The 19468-nt window shown below is 43.7% G+C and overlaps 1 protein-coding gene across 9 annotated transcripts; it reads right to left on the bottom strand.

The window, feature by feature from the left end:
- Positions 1–9334: 9334 nt before the first annotated feature.
- ZNF175 (zinc finger protein 175) lies at positions 9335–17790 on the bottom strand. 9 transcript variants are annotated; one of them, XM_036013217.1, is made up of 5 exons: positions 17714–17790; positions 15804–16066; positions 14732–14858; positions 14377–14472; positions 9335–12015 (listed from the first exon to the last, which is right to left on the bottom strand). In XM_036013217.1, exons 2-5 carry the CDS (start codon positions 15951–15953, stop codon positions 10208–10210), a joined length of 2181 nt encoding a protein of 726 aa, XP_035869110.1. In that variant the 5' UTR covers positions 15954–16066; positions 17714–17790; the 3' UTR covers positions 9335–10207. The 9 variants fall into 9 exon arrangements, with proteins under 9 accessions (XP_035869110.1, XP_035869112.1, XP_028385560.1 ...); XM_036013219.1 differs by having other exon boundaries at positions 15804–15972; positions 17714–17786; XM_028529759.2 differs by having other exon boundaries at positions 15804–16045; positions 17714–17783.
- Between the last annotated feature and the right edge of the window lie 1678 nt (positions 17791–19468).

Here is a 19468-nt window from a genome sequence, read left to right as displayed (position 1 = left end):
GTTAGAACAGGGGACCCTCACGAGACTATTTTGCTTGCCACCCCTGGGTTAGGAGGTACTGGCATCCAGTAAGTAGAGGCTGGGAATGTCATGAAATTAGCCCACAGGACAGCCCCCTCAGCAAAGAACCTAACTTGTCCAAAATGTCAGTGCCGAGGTTGAATGCTTAGGCCTCTGAGACTATAATTAGTGCTCTGTGGATGTTAGTTACCATTACTGCCAGTGCTTCAGCACACTAAGCTCTCTGGTGCCTCCATCTCTGCCCAGGATGCCCTTTCCCTACTCGACATGGGGGTTGAATACCTACTCATCCATCAGGACCTATCCAAAAAAACCACCTCTTTGGGGAAGCCTTCCCTGACCTCTCCCAAGAACTCAACCTGGCAGTGGAAAGAAGGCACACACATGGACCAGGGCACACAGTCAGGGGCTTTACACCCGAGTGACTAAGGGCAGGTGATTTCTTTCTGTGCCTCAGTATTCTTATCTATGAGATCAAGGAGTGGCTTTTAGGATGAAATGGGTCAGCCTTGGGCAAATGTTTGATTAATGGCAGGATTTCCTTTATATTAGTAAAACCTAAAAGCTTAGTGTTGGTTCACAATAGGGGAAATTCCTAACTATGTTTTTAGTAAGATTAGCTATGGAAAGAATAGGAACTAGCAAAATTATCACAGAGAGGCTTAAGAAGGAAACAATGTTTATGTGCTATTTATGTGATGCTCACATATTCCAACTAAAGATTCAGAAAGTGGGAGAGTAAAAGGGTGGGAAGAGATTGCTAGGAAAATAACCCCCAAGAAACCTAAGTTTAGCTACACTAACCACAAAACAAAATAGATTTTGAGTTAAAAGGCACTATCAGAAATAACCACGATGACAAAAATAAAACAAAACCCTCTAAACTTGGATGCACCAAACAACATAGTCTCAAAAGGAATGAAAGTTAATAGGATGACTAGAAATCAATGCATTCCAGTAGCATTGTGACATTTTGTTATATCTCAATTGAGTGGGAAAAAACTATAAAGCTATGGAAAATTTCAACAAGGCCACCAACAGGCTTGAACTAATGAATGGAAATGGAACCCCATGCCCAGAGTGATTTAAGAACATAGGTTTAGCCAGGAACACATGGAATCCTCAGATGTCCTGGGTGTAGCTGTTCAGGATGGTGCCCGCTGGCCACATGTGACTAAGGACCATTTGAACAGTGGCTAGCTAGTCTGAAGTGAGCTGTGCCGAGAATGCAAAATACCAGATTAAAAGATTTCGTGTGGGAAAAGGATGTGATATCTTAACCACTTTTATCTCAACTGCATGTCAAAATGGTAATTTTTAAAGATTTTATTTTTAGAGAGAGGGGAAGGGAATGAAAAAGAGGGAGAGAAACATCAATGTGTGGGCACCTTTCATACACCTCTCACCGGGGACCCAGAGAATTACCTGAAGGGAAAAACATGTTTTATTGTTGAAGAAACTTAGTTTTCTAACAGTTTATTTGGAAGAAGGGGCTTCTGGATGCTTTGGTTTCCAGACTTCCCCACTTGTCTGTGATGTTTTCTGGAGATAGTGGGCCATGGAGAATTTGTGACTTAGGTCAGCCAAAGGCACCCTCTGCCTCAGCCTCTCCGTCTAACCACTGATTTCCTCAGTCTGACTCAGAAAACAGCTGGGTGGGGGGCACATGTTAGGACTGTGACAGGGAGGAAGAGGAACCAAGCAGTCCAGACTCCCTGGGGGAGACCCTCCTGGATGTCCCAGAACACACTTGGCTCCTGAGGGATGTGCAAGCAAACTGTGGCAGCCAGACAGAGCCTTCTATCTACAAGTGAAAATACAACTTACTAGTTTTTGTTTTGTTTTGTTTACTATTTAAAAAGCAAATAGTCCCAGTGTCACTTGGAAAATGTGAGTGCACACTCTGCTAATTTGAATCATGTAATGTGCATGGGAGTTGCTGCTAGTTTAAGATAGCAGACATTTTTTTTGAAATCTTACTATAACTTTGGGAAACAAAAAATATACAATTGATTTTATTATACTTTTTTCATCTTTCAACAGTAGTGGAATATCCTGTTTTATTTATTTTTTTGAGGCGGTAACAACAGTATATCCTTGTGCTTCCATACCTAGTCACATGATTATGCTACCAGATTCTTTTTTTAAAAAAATCATTGTTCAGCCCTGGCTGATGTAGCTCAATGGAATGAGCACTGGCCTGTGAAACAGAGGGTTGCCGGTTTGATTCCTACTCAGGGCACATGCCTAGGTTGCAGGCCAGGTCCCCAGTTGGCGACGCATGAGAGGCAACCACACATTAACATTTCTCTCCCTCTCTCCCTTTCCCTCTGTCTAAAAATAAATAAATAAAATTTTAAAAACAACAACAAAAAACATTATTCATGTCCTGGCTGTATGGCTTGGTTGGAGCATTGCCCTGTGCACTCAAGGGTTATCGGTTGTGGGTTTGATTCCCAGTCAGGGCACATACCTAGGTTGTGAGTTCAATCCCTGGTTGGGGTGCATATGGGAGACAACCAGTCGTGTGTGTGTGTGTGTGTGTGTCTCTCTCTCTCGACACACACACCCCTTTCCTCTCTAAAAATCAGTGGAAACACATCTTCAGGTGAAAGTTAAAAAATAAAAATCATTGTTCATAATTAAATTTTCACCATCAAGAGCCTGAACTATAGTGGCACTGTGTCTTAAATCATAATCCTTGTGATTGCAACAGGAATTGCATAATAAGGAATAAGAACAAAATCTGTCAAGATCTGCAGAACTCTCAGGCTGTATATGCCTCTGCTGTTCCCTGTGGAGTCAGAGGGGTTGATTTTACTGGGCTCTCCGGGAGACAACCCACACTTTTGACAGCAGCCTTTCCTGTCCCAGCGCAAGGAGGAGGAAGTCTGAAAATGCAAGCCTGGGTGTCCTCACACTGGCTGATGTGTAACCAGCCCTCACTCTGTTGGTGGCTCTGCAGAAACCACCAGATGCATCTGACTCCTGCAGCTGGCCAGTGGGGCATGATTCAGGCAACGTCCACACCCACACGATTCACAGCTGGGAAATTGAAATTATTATGATCTCTGCTATTTTTAGCCCAGCTAACACATTCATAAATTGCTACTGGGCCAACTCTTGCCAGAGTATTTCAAAGACTGGTCCTCGTCCCCAAACAAGAGCACCAAATCAACCTGAAATGTTCTTGACAAGTGTCTTCTATGTGAAAACAGGTGCAGTTCCACCATATCTGTTGGGGATCTAGTGCCTTTTCATTTTGCCTCAAGGAGGGGGTGTCTGGATCTAGAAGTACCACTCACATGCCTGGGTATTGCTCTCTGAAGCAACTGTCTTGTAAGCTGCCCTTCTAGCGAAAAGCTGGGAGAAGCTCTACCAGTAGGTAGTTCTTCCATATTTCTGTCCCAGAAAAGAGACTTTGCAATTGAAATTGGACTCTTGTTTTCTTCAGTGCTCCATACTTTAAGGATTATCTATCCCCAATCACATTCTGTCCTCCCCACATTTGAGGTTGGATCCAGAGCCTGCTTCTGCAATGAGATAATTTTCTAGTTTCTCTAAAAATATACTCACTGATTTAGTGACAAGTACACCAGCCTGTAATGTAACTTTTTAGTGACTTTTAAAGGCATCAATCCTTATTCTTGACCTTTGGCTTCAAAATGATCACTGGGACCAATGTGGACCAGTGCAAATCCTGTTCATGGGACCCATTTGCTTCCAGTGTAAAGGTGACCCCTGATATGAGCCTGGAGAGCAGAGCTTCTGAACCCAACCCAGTCCCAGCCATCTTCCCCCAAGATTGCCAGTTTTCACTGTAAATGTGGCACCTTCTCTCTAAGGGCAAATTCAAAACAGGACTCAGCATGCATCAGCAGGAGCCCATGACTCCCAGGAAAAGATCCCAGGATTCATTCTTCAGCTACAACTACCAGAAAACCTTCAGGGTCCATGAATCAGTCCTTGTCTTTAATGGGTCTTTTGAAGAGCAGGAATCCAGAACTCTCGCTGGTCCTTTAGGATCAAGGCTGACACTGCCTCAGTCTTCAAGGCTAAGTTTCTTTGGAGAGACAGAGGCATTCTTCCCCTGCAGGTCACTCTCCACTTGTGGGGAACATCACATTGCCTTTTGAACACTTTCTCAGCCTCAGTACTGTTGACATCCTTTGGTTTGGTGAGGTGTGGGTGGAGCTGCTGTGTATACTGTAGTGTAAAGCATTCAACAGCATTCTTGGCCTCTACCCACCAGATGCCAGCAACAACCCCCCCCCCCCCAACACACACAGTTGTGACCATCAAAAACGTGTAGACATTGCCAGATGTCCTGGGGATAGGGGTGGCATGGGGTAAAATCTTCCCCCGTTGAGAACCACTGCCCTAGGGCAATCTTTTAAACACATGTGTCAGGACACATCACTCTTGGGGCGCCTCACTGTGAGCCAGAAGACTTCCTAATCTAGCCCTATGACCACTATGACCTCTTTCCTTACCCCTCTTTCCAGGATCCCTTCCCTTCCCATCTTAGGGCCTTTACACCTGTTGTGTTCCCTCTGCCAGAAACACTTCCCACAGTGGCCTCCAGGCCTTGTTGTGAATGTTACATCCCCAACTACTCTAGCAGAAATGCCTCCTCCTGCTGTCACTTTAGCCTTAACCCCACTTTCTCCTCTATTCTTTTCATGTATAGGATTTTATTACTATCTGAAGTAATCTGTTTTCCTGCCTGTCTTCTCCACTAGAAGGCAGGATTCATAGGGGCAGAGAGGTTTGTTATTTTGTTTATGGCTGTTTGCTTGGTTCACACCATAATGCCTGGTATAGAGTGGGTGCTTAGTAATGATAGATGAGTAAATAGGTGAGTGTTCAGCCTTTGTTATGGGTGACAATGGGGACCCAAAGATGAGTCATACTCAAGGTCTACCCTCTCAGGGCTCCCAGGCTGGTGAGGGAGAGAAACCTGGACACAGATCATTGCAGTTGTGACCAGAGCTGTGACGGCAGGGGTACCAGGGGCCAGGAGAGCCCAGAGTGTAGAAGAGAGTAAAGGACTTGGAGAGGATGAGAAGCACTTGTGATGGCTCCGGAAGGATAAGTAGAAGTTTGTCAGGTGAAGAACAGCATCTGTCTGCACTCATTCATTTATTCATTCATTCATTCACCCACTTCCTTGGGCTTCCTGTGCTGGGAAATGCTGGGGACCCAGAGATGAGTTAATCCTGCACCCTGCTCTCCTCAAGCCCCTAGTCTGCTGGGGGAGGTTGACATGGGCAGTCACAATCCAGGGTGATCAGAGTCAGGTGGAGGGAGATACTGAGGCTGTGGAAGTGCCCAAGGGTAACTTGCTTCTTGTGGCATAGAAGGGAAGGGCACCCTGAATGAGCCTGAATAGGGCCAGTCCCTTCCTTGCAAATACTGGAGATCTGAGAGAACCTGGCCCATTCCTGATGTAATGCTGTGTTCACCTCACACCCTGACATAAGCACGTTGCATGTCCTAGCACAGTGAGCCTGACAGAGTGATGAGCCCCATTTCATGGACAAGGAATCAAGCATCTCAGAGACTGAGTTGCTCGCCCAGGGGAGCGTCCAGTGTGACAAGAGTGTTGAACCAGGCTGACAAGATGAGGCTGGAAATGTGCACAAGGCAGGTTCTTCACACAGATGGGGTGTCTTGAGTGGCCTCAGGAAGTGTCTCACTCTGGTCTCCCCTCTGTGGAGTGTGCAAAGCCAGTCAGGGGAGGATGGGTGCAGGAGACTGGGACTGACACCCATGGTGCGAAAACGACTGAGGGGTTTGCAAAATGGGAGGAGTGACCTTCTGTTTCCTATTCTAGAATGGAACAGAAGAGGGAGCTCCTGTTAGTACCTCTGGGATTACAGCTGCTGTGTATGGGGGCATTCATCTCCCAAAACCACCACTACCATGGCTTCACCTCCTTCTTATGCTTCCTCACACAAGACAAGCCAGAGGTGGGAGAAGAGCTGTCCTTTGTGGTCCAGGTTTCCCCCCACCCCCAACCCAGAATCCCTCACCAAGACATGTACTCCAACATTAGCCAGGTCTGCCCAGTGGACACCAGTAAGGAGGATCTGCCTGACCGCCCCATCACCTCACCCTACGTCGGTAGGCTGGAGTGGATTCCTACACCTCCAATCCCACTTTGGCAGGAATTGCTGAGGAGGAGGCAGCACCTGGAAGCAGAAGGCACTGAGCCTGATAGCTGGGGGTGATGGAGAGAGAGCTGGTTCTCTATTGCTCCATCCCAATGAATCACCCCAAAACTTAGTGTCTTTCAACCTTCATTAACTCTCCAAGTTTATGTGGGCCAGAAGTATTGGGAAGGGCTCAACTGGGCAATTGTGATCCATGTTTTTTAATGCAGTGAAATGTGGCTAGAGGTTCAACAGCAGGGGGCAATGTGGCAGGAGCTAGCAGGGCACCTGACTCTTCATGTGATGTCAGGGTCTCTCTGTGATATCTCTGCAATTGTCTAGGTTGGGCTTCCTCACAGCCTGGTGGCCTAGAGCTCACACAGTGACTGATGGCTTCAAAACCCAGTATTTACATAAACAAGGCAGAAGTCTTATGGTCTTTTATGATATAGCCTCAAAAGCCACATAATGTCACTTCTGCCATACTCCACTCATTGACGGTCATAAAAGCATACCTAGTTTAAAGGGGTGGCGACTTTGACACATCTGTCAATAGGACTAATGTCAAAGTCACATTATAAGAAGTGCATATTGGATAAGAGACATTGTTGTGCTCATCTTTGGAAGAAATATGGTCCACCACAGGTAGAGAGGAGGCACAGCTGGGGGTGAGTGGGTGGATGGTGGTACCCTCAGTGACAGGGGAAACTGAGAAAGATGATGTTCTGAGATGTAGGGAGAGTGGGTAACCTGAGAACCATCCAAGAGGAGACATGTGGGAGGCTGGTTGGGGTTGGCACTCAGGGGGCAGATTTAGGACCATAGGGAACCATGGGAAGAAAAGCAGTAGGAGGTGTTGAGCTTGCTGGGGCGAGGGAAGAGGGATACATGGGAGCTGGGGGAGAGAGGAGAGAAGGATTGGAAGAGGAGATCTTGAGAGGTGGAGGGAAAACAAGGGAGGCATGGTATTTGTGAGCCAACAGAGGAAGCTCAGAGCACTTTGTGCTGGTGTATTAGTTTCCAGAGCTGCCATAACTAAGTACCACAAACTACGTGGCTTAAAACAACAGAAGGATACTCTCTCACAGTTCTGGAGGCCAAACATCCAAAATCAAGGTGTTGTCAGGCTTGGTTCCTCCCAGAAGTTCTGAGGAAGAAACCATCCTATGCCTCTCTCTTAGCTTCTGGGTATCATTGGCAGTCCTCAGCATTCCTTAGCTTGCAGGCACATCACTTTAACTTATGGCTCCACAGCAGCCCTCTCTCTGGGGCATCACATGGCCTTCTTATAGGGGCACTAGTCATTGGATTTAGGGCCCACCCTAATCCAGTATAACTGCATTTTAACCCATTATGTCTGTGAAGACCCCATTTCCAAATAAGGTCACATTCTGAAGTTCTGGGTAGACAGGAATTTGGGAGTGGGCAATGACTCAACCCAATACAACTGGGTTGTGGGGTTTTGGGGCAGGTTCCTGATTATCTTTGGCTGCTCCCTCTCTTAAGTGGTCCCTTAAAGGTGATGATTCCAGAGAACCTGACAGTGGAGCAAGTGGTGGGAAAGAACCCCCTGGAGGAGCTGGGAGGCCAATACCAGACACCTGACTGCTGGACACAGCACCACACAGCAGTAGTGGTGCCCTACTATGGGCAAGCCCAACACTGGAAGCACCTGTTCTTCCTCTTGCACCTCTTCCTGCAGCACCAGCAACCTGCACTATACCATCTATGTGGCAAACCAGGTGTGGTAGGAAGGGGGAAGGGCAAGGGCAAGAGGTCAGAGGGCTCTGAGCATGGCCTTGGATAGTCAGAGCTGAAGTTGTCACTCTGAGCTGAGAGTTCCTGGGCCAGAGAGTATCTGGGGAGCTGGATTTACGAGCCAGAATCTTGAATTGAGGGAAATCAGAGTGAAGGGCTGTAGGTTTGGTCTTCACTGGCTGAGTTTGGGATCAATTTGAATGACTGTCTGAGGGAAAGGCTCCGTTTCACTGAGTCTGGGCCTCTTTGAGACCAGCTGGCCAGATTGGCCAGTAAAGCTAGTGGGTAAATTAAAGGGCGGGATGGGGAGGTGAATCAGTTAGATGTTTGTTTGAATCCTGGCTTTGTCCATTCTATGGGTTTCAGGTGCACAATTTCACAACACATCACCTGTATACTATATTGTGTGTTCACCACCCCAAGTCTTCTTCCATCACCATTTATCTCCCTATATCCTCCTCTGGGTTGTGGAAAACATTAATCAATATGTATAGCATCCAACAGGTGGTGGCACAATGGCGCCAACTCGCTGGGCTACAGGAGATGCAGCCCCTCTACACCAACCTCACCATGGATATCATACCAGACCCAGGAACTCCAGTGCCAAGCTGAGGGATATCTGGGGCCTGGAACAGAATCCCTCTGATGGGCTGCAGGGAAGCCCTCCCACCTGTCCCAGGTGGTTTCTTATTAAAGGAGTTTAATTAGCTTGCTTCTTCTCTCTGCATCCCCAATTCTCACCCTTTCATTTCCATTCATTTATTCAGGGCCCCACTCAGATTCAGCAAGCACTGGTTTTCTCTGCACAGTTCCAAGTACTTACAACCCACCCACCCACTTCTCATGCAAACTCACAGGGTAGGTACTATTATAAACTTCCTTTTGCAAACCAGGGCAGATGAATTAAATGACTTGCCCAGTTGATGTAGAATCAGACACAGGAGCCTGGTTCCTGGGCATGTCCACTTAAAGGTTATGCTATTCTGCTTTTTGTGGTAAAAAACAAAAATAAGTGGGAAAATGAATAAAAATTTACATCATGTCCACATGATAGAAAACCATGCAGCATTGAACAGCTGTACTGTATGAAAAAGAACAAGATGCCCACATGTGTATGCTATTATTTGATATTTATAAAACAGGGGAGTTGCTATTCAACACAGTTATGAGCATAGTAATGAGTGTATGTGGATAACAAATGTTGGCAAGCTTCTTCTGTAAAGGGCCAGAAAGCAAATGTTTCTGGCTTGTAGGTAATAAGGTCTTTGTCACAATTACTGAACTCTGTCACTGGAGCACAAAAGCAGCCACAGACAATAAACAAATGAATATTGTGTTCCAATAAAACTTTACTTAAAAAAAAAGTGTCTGACCAGATTTAGCTGATGGCCAGTTTGCTGACTCCTAGTGTATATGATTAGTAGCTCATATAAAAATATGAAAGAGCCCATAACCAGTCCTTACGCTGGTTATCTACAAGAGGCTCATCATAGATGGTGGGGGTGGAAAGAGAAGGTAGAGCTGAGCTAATCATGAACAAAGAGAAACTACACTACAAAGACCAGTATACATTATACAGTCACATTTATTCATTTACCAAAAATGTATGTTCATATGTCTATACAAACATTGTGCAACTTCAGGATATAAATATCAATAGGAAATAAATTTAACAATTATATTATTTAAAAAACATATAATCCATACCTCCTATTATGCAGTGGATTCTGTAGCAGATGCTATAGAACTGAAGGTGTGTATTGACCTGACTAAAAATATACATACATATATAAATATATAGATACCACATATACATACATCCATAATATAGTCCAATCATCATCCAATTTGCTGGCACTTTAAAAAATATTAGTATTTCACATTAAACACGGTTATCACTAATATGACTGCCCACAAACTAGCCTATAAGTAATCTGGTAACAATCTTTTATCCCTTTCTAGAGAAATATTTTTCTCAATACATTAGCCATGATTTCTTCCCCAGACGAATTTTATAATCTTTCACAAAGTTAGTACAAATATGGACACTTTCACTCATTCTTAAAAGTTCTTTTCTAATTCCCTTACATAAAATAATATGTAACTTTGTGACATGCAGTGCATTTCCTAGTTTTCCTGAAGCATAAATGCTATAATGTACAACTAAATCTGACTCATGAAATTTTTTTCATTAAGAGATTCAGAGTTTGTTTCACTTATGTATATTCAAATTTGTACTAGGTACTGATTTCCAGGTGAAGTCTTTCACAGAATTAACTGCTTTTGTAAGATTTGTCTCTGGCATGCATTGTTTGGTGTTTATTAAAATTTGACCTATTGTTGAAGGCCTTCCCACATTTAATACACACATAGGGTCTCTCCCCTGTGTGAGTTCGCTGATGCACTTTGAGTTGTGGTTTCTTACTGAAAGATTTCCCACAGTCACAGCACTCATACGGTTTCTCTCCAATATGACTTCTCTGATGTGTCACCAACTCCGACTTCTGGATGAAGGCACTCCCACATCTGTAACAGGCAAAAGTTCTCTCTCTAGTGTGAGTCATCTGATGTTTATGGAAATTTGACCTCCCATTGAAAGCCTTCCCACATTCAGTGCACACATAGGGTTTCTCTCCAGTGTGAATTCGCTGATGTTCTTTGAATTGTGACTTGGAAGTGAAGGCTTTCCCACAGTCACTGCATTTGTAAGGCTTCTCTCCAGTGTGGATTCTCTGATGCATGCTGAGTATTGACTTCTGGTTGAAGGCTTTTCCACATTCACTGCATACATGGTGTCTTTCCCCAGTATGAATTTTCTGGTGTATATTGAGGTGTGACTTTTGGGTGAAAGTTTTTCCACAGTTACTACATTCATAAGGTTTCTCCCCAGTATGAATTCGATGATGTATATCAAGCTGTGACTTGGAAATGAAGGATTTCCCACAGTTGTGGCACTGATAAGGTTTCTCTCCTGTGTGACTCCTTTGGTGCACAGTTAGGTGTGCCTTCTGGATAAAGGCCTGCCCACATTTGATGCACACATAGGACTTCTCCCCTGAATGGATTCTCTGGTGCAAGCTGAGCGTTGACTTCTGAGTGAAGGCCTTCCCACATTCGCTACACACATACTGTCGTTCACCAGTATGAATTTTCTGATGGATAATGAGGGTCGAATTCTGAGAGAAGCCTTTCCCACATTCACTGCACTTATAGAGTTTTTCTCTCATATGAGTTCGCTGATGTCTGAAGAGAGATAGTGTCTGGAAAAAGGCCTTTCCACATTCATGGCATTTATGGGGCTTCTTTCTAGTGTGAGTTTTCTGGTGTGTAATCAACTCTGACCTCTGAATGAAGACCTTTCCACATTCCTTACATATGTAAGGTATGTTACCTGTGTGATCTGTCAGATAGTCACCAAATTTTGGTTGTGAGACAAAGGCTTTTCCACATTTGTTGCATTCCTGGAAGTTTTCTACATTATGGAATCTCTGTTGCTTGAGGAGATGAGACTTCTGGGTGAAGTCCCTCCCACATTCAGTACACTTATCTGGTTTCTTCAGAGTATGAATTTGAGGTTGTGTAAGTGACTGTTTGTGGCTGAGGACTTTGGGTTGTTGATTACCTCTGCAGATGTTCTCTCCTGTGTGAATATTCTTGTAGCTAGCATGCGAAGAGCTGTGGGTGAATAGCTGACTAGATCCCACAATCTCATCAAGGTGTTTTGTGGTATTGCTTTGATTTTGACTATTTAATTCTAGGTTAGGTGTTGAACTTTTTACAAGTGAACATTTATGACGTCTTTTTTGTGAAGGAACAAGACAGGGCCTCACATGAATGATTTTCCCAGGGTCCTTATATTGACAACCTTTCTCTGTATTTAGTTTTTTCATGTTGAGGAAAGCCCTCTGATGTGAAAGTTTATTTTGATTTGGCTGATCTCTCTCTGTAGAGGCAGCATCTTTCCACAGTTCTGCTAAAATGGAATACCAAGAACCATCTCTTGTGACCTTGCCTGCCATGTCATGAAATGATGCTGTTCCAGAAATGTCCTGTTGTGGGGTATTAAGAACAAACTTCATTTCTAGAAGGAGAAAAAGATGAAAAAGACATGATGAATAGTTAGAGTGAGCACAGGAAGAGAGCTGAGTCCTATATAACAATGGTGGTGGTGGTGGTGGTGGTGGTGGTGAAATGAAACAGTCTCACAGCCCTTATTATGTCAAGCGCTTACCTATATAGCACTTTGCATTTGCCAGGCAATGTTCTATGTGACACACACATAAACTCATTTAAGCTTCCCAACAACCTATGAGGTAACTATACTCATTATCCCAAGTTATAGATAAAGAAAAGGAGGCACCAGATGGGTGGGTAATTGGCTGAAACCACTTTACTCACCAATGGGGAAAATTAGACCTGAACAAAGGCAACCTGGCTCCACTTATGTAGGCAGGTTAGATGCCCAGAGCTGGTGGGATGACTACAGGATAAAAGATATAACAGACAAGGGTGTTTGTTATAGGGCAATCTCTGTGAATAGCCAAGGCCTGAAGCAGGAGGCTCACAATATACAGGTCTTTGTGAAACTGAATAAAGGCAACCTCACTTAAAATGGTGTCTCCAGGCCAAAAGGAGGCCTCTCACATATTACCACTGGAGGTTTATCACACATCCCAGCAGGGAGCATTGCACCTTGCATTCCCAATAAGCTTTAGGATCTTAATTGTCACTAATCTCCCAGCCCCCTTTTGTAAAAAAAAAAAATGCAAGTGCTGTGCCCTTAAAATTGCCTCCCAATGTCCCTATACCTCTAAAATGACATCATTTTTTCCTGACCTTCAAAAGCAGTCACTCTCTATGCCCCCTATTTTGATACTTATTGAGTAGTCTTCCATTAAATAGACATGATTAATGCCAAAAAAGCTAATGATTTTAACAACTCATGCTATTATCCACTCTATTCAATTACAATTTCTGATCCTTTGCATTTACTTCAGCAGGTATTTAAACTATCTTTCTAAAGTAGAGCAAAATATTCTTTTCTGCCCATCTTTAGAAATTCAATAATTTTTATACCCTTATGCTTAACACTGACATAATGAAAATTAAGTAGAGAGTACAAAATAGTAAAAGGATCATGTATAGAGAGGATCATCTAATAGACAATATATATTGCCTGTATATATTATATATGATGTCTACATTGAGAACATGAAAACAGTGAAGTATAGGATAAGTAATGAAATTATTCAGGTACATTTTTAAATTGGAAATATGTAGCCATGATGATAATGTCACTGAAATAACTATATTTTTCTGTAACTATTTTGTATTAAAATATTATTGATAAAAAAGTAGTAAAATATCAATATTTGTGGTAATAAAATATGTCAACAGCAACTTGACATATTTTATGTCAACACCTAAACATCGGGAATCCACAAAGCTCCTTAGGAACAGAATAACCCAAGCATGAGAAAATAGAGAGCTGCTTTATGATGATACCACTGGGATCAGGAAAAAGGACCAGCTAAACTATAAGTGCAAAAAGAAAAAAATATAGGATTTCTAAAAGAAATTAGAAGGCTGAGCTGGAAGAGCTAAGAAAGACAGAAGAATTTGACAAAGATATGTATATAAGGTGAGAAGAATTTGAGATTGGTGTGATGATTTCAATTTCTGATCTCCAAAATATAAAGTGAGTTATCCCATGGGAACTGTCCACCATGTAGCTAAACAGCTCAAGAGAGCACAGTTTAGGCACAGGGACTGCAGGGGTTAGTCAATACAGGGATCATCAGAAAACTATGAGGCCTAATGATCAGAATAGAATGGCCCTTTATGGCAATTCCTATTCGAAAGGATGACCAGAGGGAAGCATAGAGCCCCAAGCTGGAGACATCACAATCAGAGGAAAAAGAAGAAAGGAGATCCAGCACAGAAAAGAAAAATCAATGAATTCAGGGGGCAAATAAGAAGGAAAGTCTTGAAAGAATCCCATGGGCACAAAGGGATAAAATAATACAACAAAAGCAATATACACATGGAAAACCTAGTCAGGTAAGAGATATGATGAGATCCTCTGACTATTTAGTTATGAGAAAAATGAAATCAAGACATAAAAAAGCCCTTTTACCCATCACATGGGCCATAATTGGAATTCTTGGGCACAGCAAAGGGAAGTATAGATTCTGCAGTCCATCTGAAGAGCAGTATGGTTTATTAGTCAAATTGAGTGTACATATATCCTAATCAGGCAATCTCACTCCAGAGTGTTCACCTAAGAAATTCTTATACCAGCTCCCACAGCACATTTACAAGATAATTAGCTATAGGAACTGGGAGTTAGGAAGCAACCTAAGTGTCCACCACTGTGAAAATGGATGCATGTGGCAGGTTGGCTACTGGCTCACAAAGATATCCACGTCTGCCAGCTACTCACCTTGGTGCCTCTGATGTGGGAGTTCAGCCTCACCTATCCACAGCTCCTTGTCTTTCTCCATCCTGAAAATGACCTCTGGGTTGGGAATGTGATACCCTGTTAATAAGAAAGCATATTGGATTTGGATGTGGTCTTGGGCTTTAGAGGCCATTCAATGAAGCCTTGCATGCGCCCAGCAGAAAAGTCAATATCTTTCACTAAGAACAAAGTAACATTTAAGATGCCCAAAAAGAATGAACAATTTAGGACAAAACCAAAGACAAACCAATTACATCCTACAGATGCCCCACTGCACTCCACAAGGAAGGAAATCTCAAGGAGGCCCACCCAAGGTTTCCAGGGCATGTGTGCTCACCCACGGAGAAGAGGTGGCTATAGATCTCCAGCATCACGTCCAGGTATAGGCATCTCTGAGCAGGGTTGAGTTGCTGCCACTCTGCCTTACTGAAGTCCACGGTCACATCCTCAACTGACACTGATCCCTATAACAACATACCCCAGTTCTATGAAATTAGTCATCATTGGTGAATGGGAAAGATACATGTAGAGACAAGTTCTTAATGTTTTTATAAATAGTGTTAATGTTTCTTTTAATGTCTTCTATTATAAAATGTTATTGTCAGGTTGAGATGATTTTTTAAACACTAATAAAATATATGATCTCACAATACATTAATTCACAATGATAAAAAGCCATGCATTTATCATAACTTTTTAAAATAGAAAAGTATAAACCTATCACAGGACAATGAATCACTAATTATTATGACCACTCATTATTATTTGAAAACACGAAGTGTCATAAAATATATAGAAAACCTTAGAATTTCAGGAAATCTTTAGTATGCCCAAGTATCCTGTTTTCTCATTCCTAAATATTAGTATCTATGGGCCATTTTAAAAACACTGATCTCTGGCATTTTTATTCAGCCTTTAAAATGGGAAAAAACACATAGTCCCATGGCCCTTAAAGGCAGTTCTTGCTCTAGGATCCTATGACTCTGAAAACTATGAAGACAGAGGAGAAATGAGCCAACCCAACAGAATAGGAAGTAGGAGTCAGGTGGGAACCAACTGAGAATATGCAAAGGCCCAGGGGTAGAGGAAGAATCTTAGCCTGTGGTGAGCAGGAAGGATTTAATATATTCTCGTTTGTGGCTAGAGCTTCCCGCCCAGACCAGGGGCTAAGTTCTCTTCTTTCTTTGGCTCAGGGTTGACCCTCTTTTCTAACACAGCTTCCTTCACTGGCCAGTTCAATTTCCTCTGTAACACAGATGGCCTGTGAATATGAGCTCATGTCAGCTTCCTGTGGCCCTCTCTCAGCAGGAGGATCCAGACTGTCTCACTCACAGGGAGTCCAGATGTGGCTACTTCCTGTGTCTGCCCAGAAGTTCTAAACAACAGTCCCTGGGGCTGCCCCTGCTTACCTCACACAATTCATCCTGCTCCTCTGGACCCAGGACCTGGGGCCTTGGGGGCAAATTCACATCAGCAGCCATGTCCTCTCTGGGCTTCACCTCTTGGTCTCTCTTGTAGACAACTCCACTTTTCCCAGGAGCTTGAAGCTGCATGGGCATCTAGAGGCTCCAGTCTGAGCTGCTAGGGAGAGTCAGGCTAAGCCATGAAGAGGGATCCTACAGCCTCGAAGATGTTGCCTGACCCAGGGGCTCTGAAAAAACACCAAGAAGCCCTGGAAAGTCAATGACCACATAGTTGCTCATCTAACATTTGCTTCACACAAACATTTCTAAGGGCCCTTAAGTAAAGGTCACTGTGCTAGACATTGTGTGTGCAATAAGCCAAGTTCAGAAAACTACAACTTGTTATTAATCACTGAAAAATAAAGAAAAGACCGTAAGATTAGACTACACTTAAAGAAGGTTTAGTTGCAGCTCTGCCACCCTTTTAGTGGTGAGAATATGAAGCTATTACTTTAGTTGTGGTTTTCAAAATGAGTTGGAAGGTTTTTATCACAGCCATTGAAAACCTTACATGACATGAAACTTATTAAACCCTGCCTGGCATGTGGTAAACACTGAATAAAAATCAGCAAGTAGCACCTTGGGTACCTGATGCTGTTACATAATTTGCCTTAAGGGCATGCAGTCTGCAGAGGAAATTGGTCCCGTGTCTGCCTTATTCCAGACTGCACACAGCTGCCTCTATCCAGTGTGGTCCCCTACATGGGCAGCTTCCAAAAGTGTCATTTCTAGTTCCTGTTCCCTTCAGAGTGCTGAGACTTAGTTGGCCATGTCTGGCATGTCTAATCCAAGCTTCTGGACATTTCAGTGCTCATCTATAATGCCCCAGACAGCTCAGTCTTTTCTGACAAAAATTTAAATTCCCTTACTCAACCTCACCTTGACCTAAGAAAGCCGCAAACACACACCAGGCCCCCAATCCCTTACCATTTCTGGCCTGTCCATGTGAACTGCCCCTGACCCACCACACCCCAATGCAGTCTTGGACAGGCCTGACCTCCAGAAATCCCCAGTGAGTGTACCACAGGGATGCCAGATCTGGAAATGCCTCCCAGCCACTGACAAGACCAGGCTCCTGAAGCTATTACTACCCTGAATGCCAATAAATGTGCCCCATAGAGTGTGATTTCCACAGAACCCCAAATAATCCCCACCACGGGGTTCCCAACAATGCGCCCCAAGAGGAAACCATCGCTGATCTGCTCAGCCGCTAATCCCTGACCCATACCGTGTCCACAAGCACCCAAGCAGAGACCAACACTGAGGTGCCATCCATCCCTGAAGGACCCCAACATGCACTGCTCAGAACGCAATGCAGCCAACAGCACAGGCCTCCAATCCCTTGCAACTCTGCACAGGGTTCCCATATGCTACCATTAGCACCTTGCTTTACCGATTTCACAGGTCCCCAGTCACCGCTCCCCACCCAAGTGTTTCACGATGTGTCCCTCAAAGTCCTCCAGTCCCTGAAGCTTCTGCTCCCAGTCAATCACTGCCTCCTTCTGTGCCCCAGGCAGCGGGTCGCTTCCCCAAATGTCCCCAGCACCAACTATTGTACTAAGGTTCCTAAGACGCACCTCAAATGAGCAAGTTTCATGGGCCAATATAAAATCTGATATTAAAGTACACTTCGAATTTACGTCACAAAAAATACTTATAGACCTACGAAAAAGACACAAAGCGTGAAAATTAACGAGTCTATCTTCCAACTTCAGTTGGAAACCCCCCACTTACCTCATAGCCTCCATCACTAAGAACTCCATCACTCACCCGGCAGATTCCCCCATCACTTATTCCCCAGCCCCCTTCACCTAACTCCCACATCACTCACACCAAGTTGATTTCACTTCACTAACCTCACAGAATCCCCACGGCTACTGTCCCAAATCACCTGAGCATCCCGCCGGAGACAGAAGCAGTTGACCAAGTATACAGAATGGACGCTCAGAGCCGCTTCCTGGTTGGGTGAATTGTGCGCACGCTCACTAGAATCATTGAAGCCAAAAATTGCCAATAGTTATCATGGCGTCTTACGTTGTATTTCTATACCGCAGTTCATTTTCTTTCAGGGACTGACAGAAGACGACATGGCAGCACCCATGATGAGTGTGACTCTGGAGGCCGCCATTTTCAAAGAACTTCCAATCCGTACAGCCAGGTTTTGCATTTGAAATCTCAATAGTAAAATCTTGGGATTGTCTCACATTGGCAGGAGACCTATTCAATACCCGTGGATGTCTATTTCTAGGAGAAACTGACATTATATATTCTGGAAAATACCCTTTCTCTGTATTTTCACACTGATTTAAAGTCCCACTCTCAGAGTCCAGATATCCTGCCCCTTCTTCCCTCCCACAACTCTGCACAGAGAAACTAAGGCAGACATGTTGGGAACTCAAACGGTGTTGAGTTTGGCAGAACTTCCCTCCATTGCCAGATTCCACTCAGGGCAGCTCCAGGACCTACGCTCTGGGCTTGGCTCTTCAGGGTCCAACTCGGCCTAGAGAGGGGGTTGCTGTCCATCACACAGGCAAAGCACAGGGATTAGCCCTTCTTCAGTGCCCTGCAGGTGAGAGAACTAAACGGTAGAGACAACAAAAAAGGGAGGCAAAGATTCTGGAGTTGACTGCTTGGGTTTGAAGCCAGATGTTTGGGCAAGTTTGGGCATGTTAGTTCACCTCTCTGCACTGCAATTTCCTGTTTCAAAAAATTGTGAGGATTGGATAATTAAATAAATGATCACGTGCAAAATGTTTACAAGAGTGCTGTTACAGAATAAGAATGAGTTGTCACATGAGAAAAATAATACTTATTTCATCCATTCAACAAATATTTATTAGATGTCTATGATGTGCTCAAGAAAAAATTGCTTAAGCTCAGTGTTTGCAAAAGTGTTTGAGGATTTCAACATTTCCCCCCCAAAACCATTAGTAAATCCTTTGATGTTCAGTGTGTTCTCTTTTGAATCAACATGTCATCATTCCTGTTGCTTTTATTACAGCAATGGGTCTAACTCTTCCGGATCCTCCCAAATTCGTGGTTTTGGCATATTTTCCAAACATCATTTTTAAATATTGACCTCATGAAATCTTGCATCTCTTGAGAAATTTTCCACTTTGTTATTCCTTTGCATTGTATTGTAGGAGGTTTTCAACATTGGACAGAGACTGACTGAGGTAGATATTTGTGATATTGGGAACTATCATACGAAATATCATACAAAATATTTTAGCCTTCATCCCTGTTTCTGGCAGAGCTCCCCAAACCCTTGGAATTTCCTAAGTGATGAAAGCAATAGACAGGTCTTTTGTTATGATGAAGTAACTTTGGGAAAGCACCTAAGAATGGAGGCTGGTTGCCAGGGGAACCAACTAAGTGATTAGAGGGTGGGAACATTCTATCCCACACCACCCCTCTCCTCGTCAATGGCCAATGATTTAACCAACCATGTTGATGAAATGAAGTCTCCATATAAACTCAAAAGGGCAGGGTTTGGATAGCTTCCAGGTTGGTGAACATGTGGAGATTTAGGAAAGTGGTGCACTTGATGGGAAAAGATACGGAAGCCCTCTCCACACACCTTGCCCTGTGCATCTCTTCCATCTGGCTGT

Source organism: Phyllostomus discolor, chromosome 12, assembly GCF_004126475.2.
Source record: "Phyllostomus discolor isolate MPI-MPIP mPhyDis1 chromosome 12, mPhyDis1.pri.v3, whole genome shotgun sequence".
Lineage (NCBI taxonomy): Eukaryota > Metazoa > Chordata > Mammalia > Chiroptera > Phyllostomidae > Phyllostomus > Phyllostomus discolor.
This window is presented reverse-complemented; position numbering and strand designations above follow the sequence as displayed.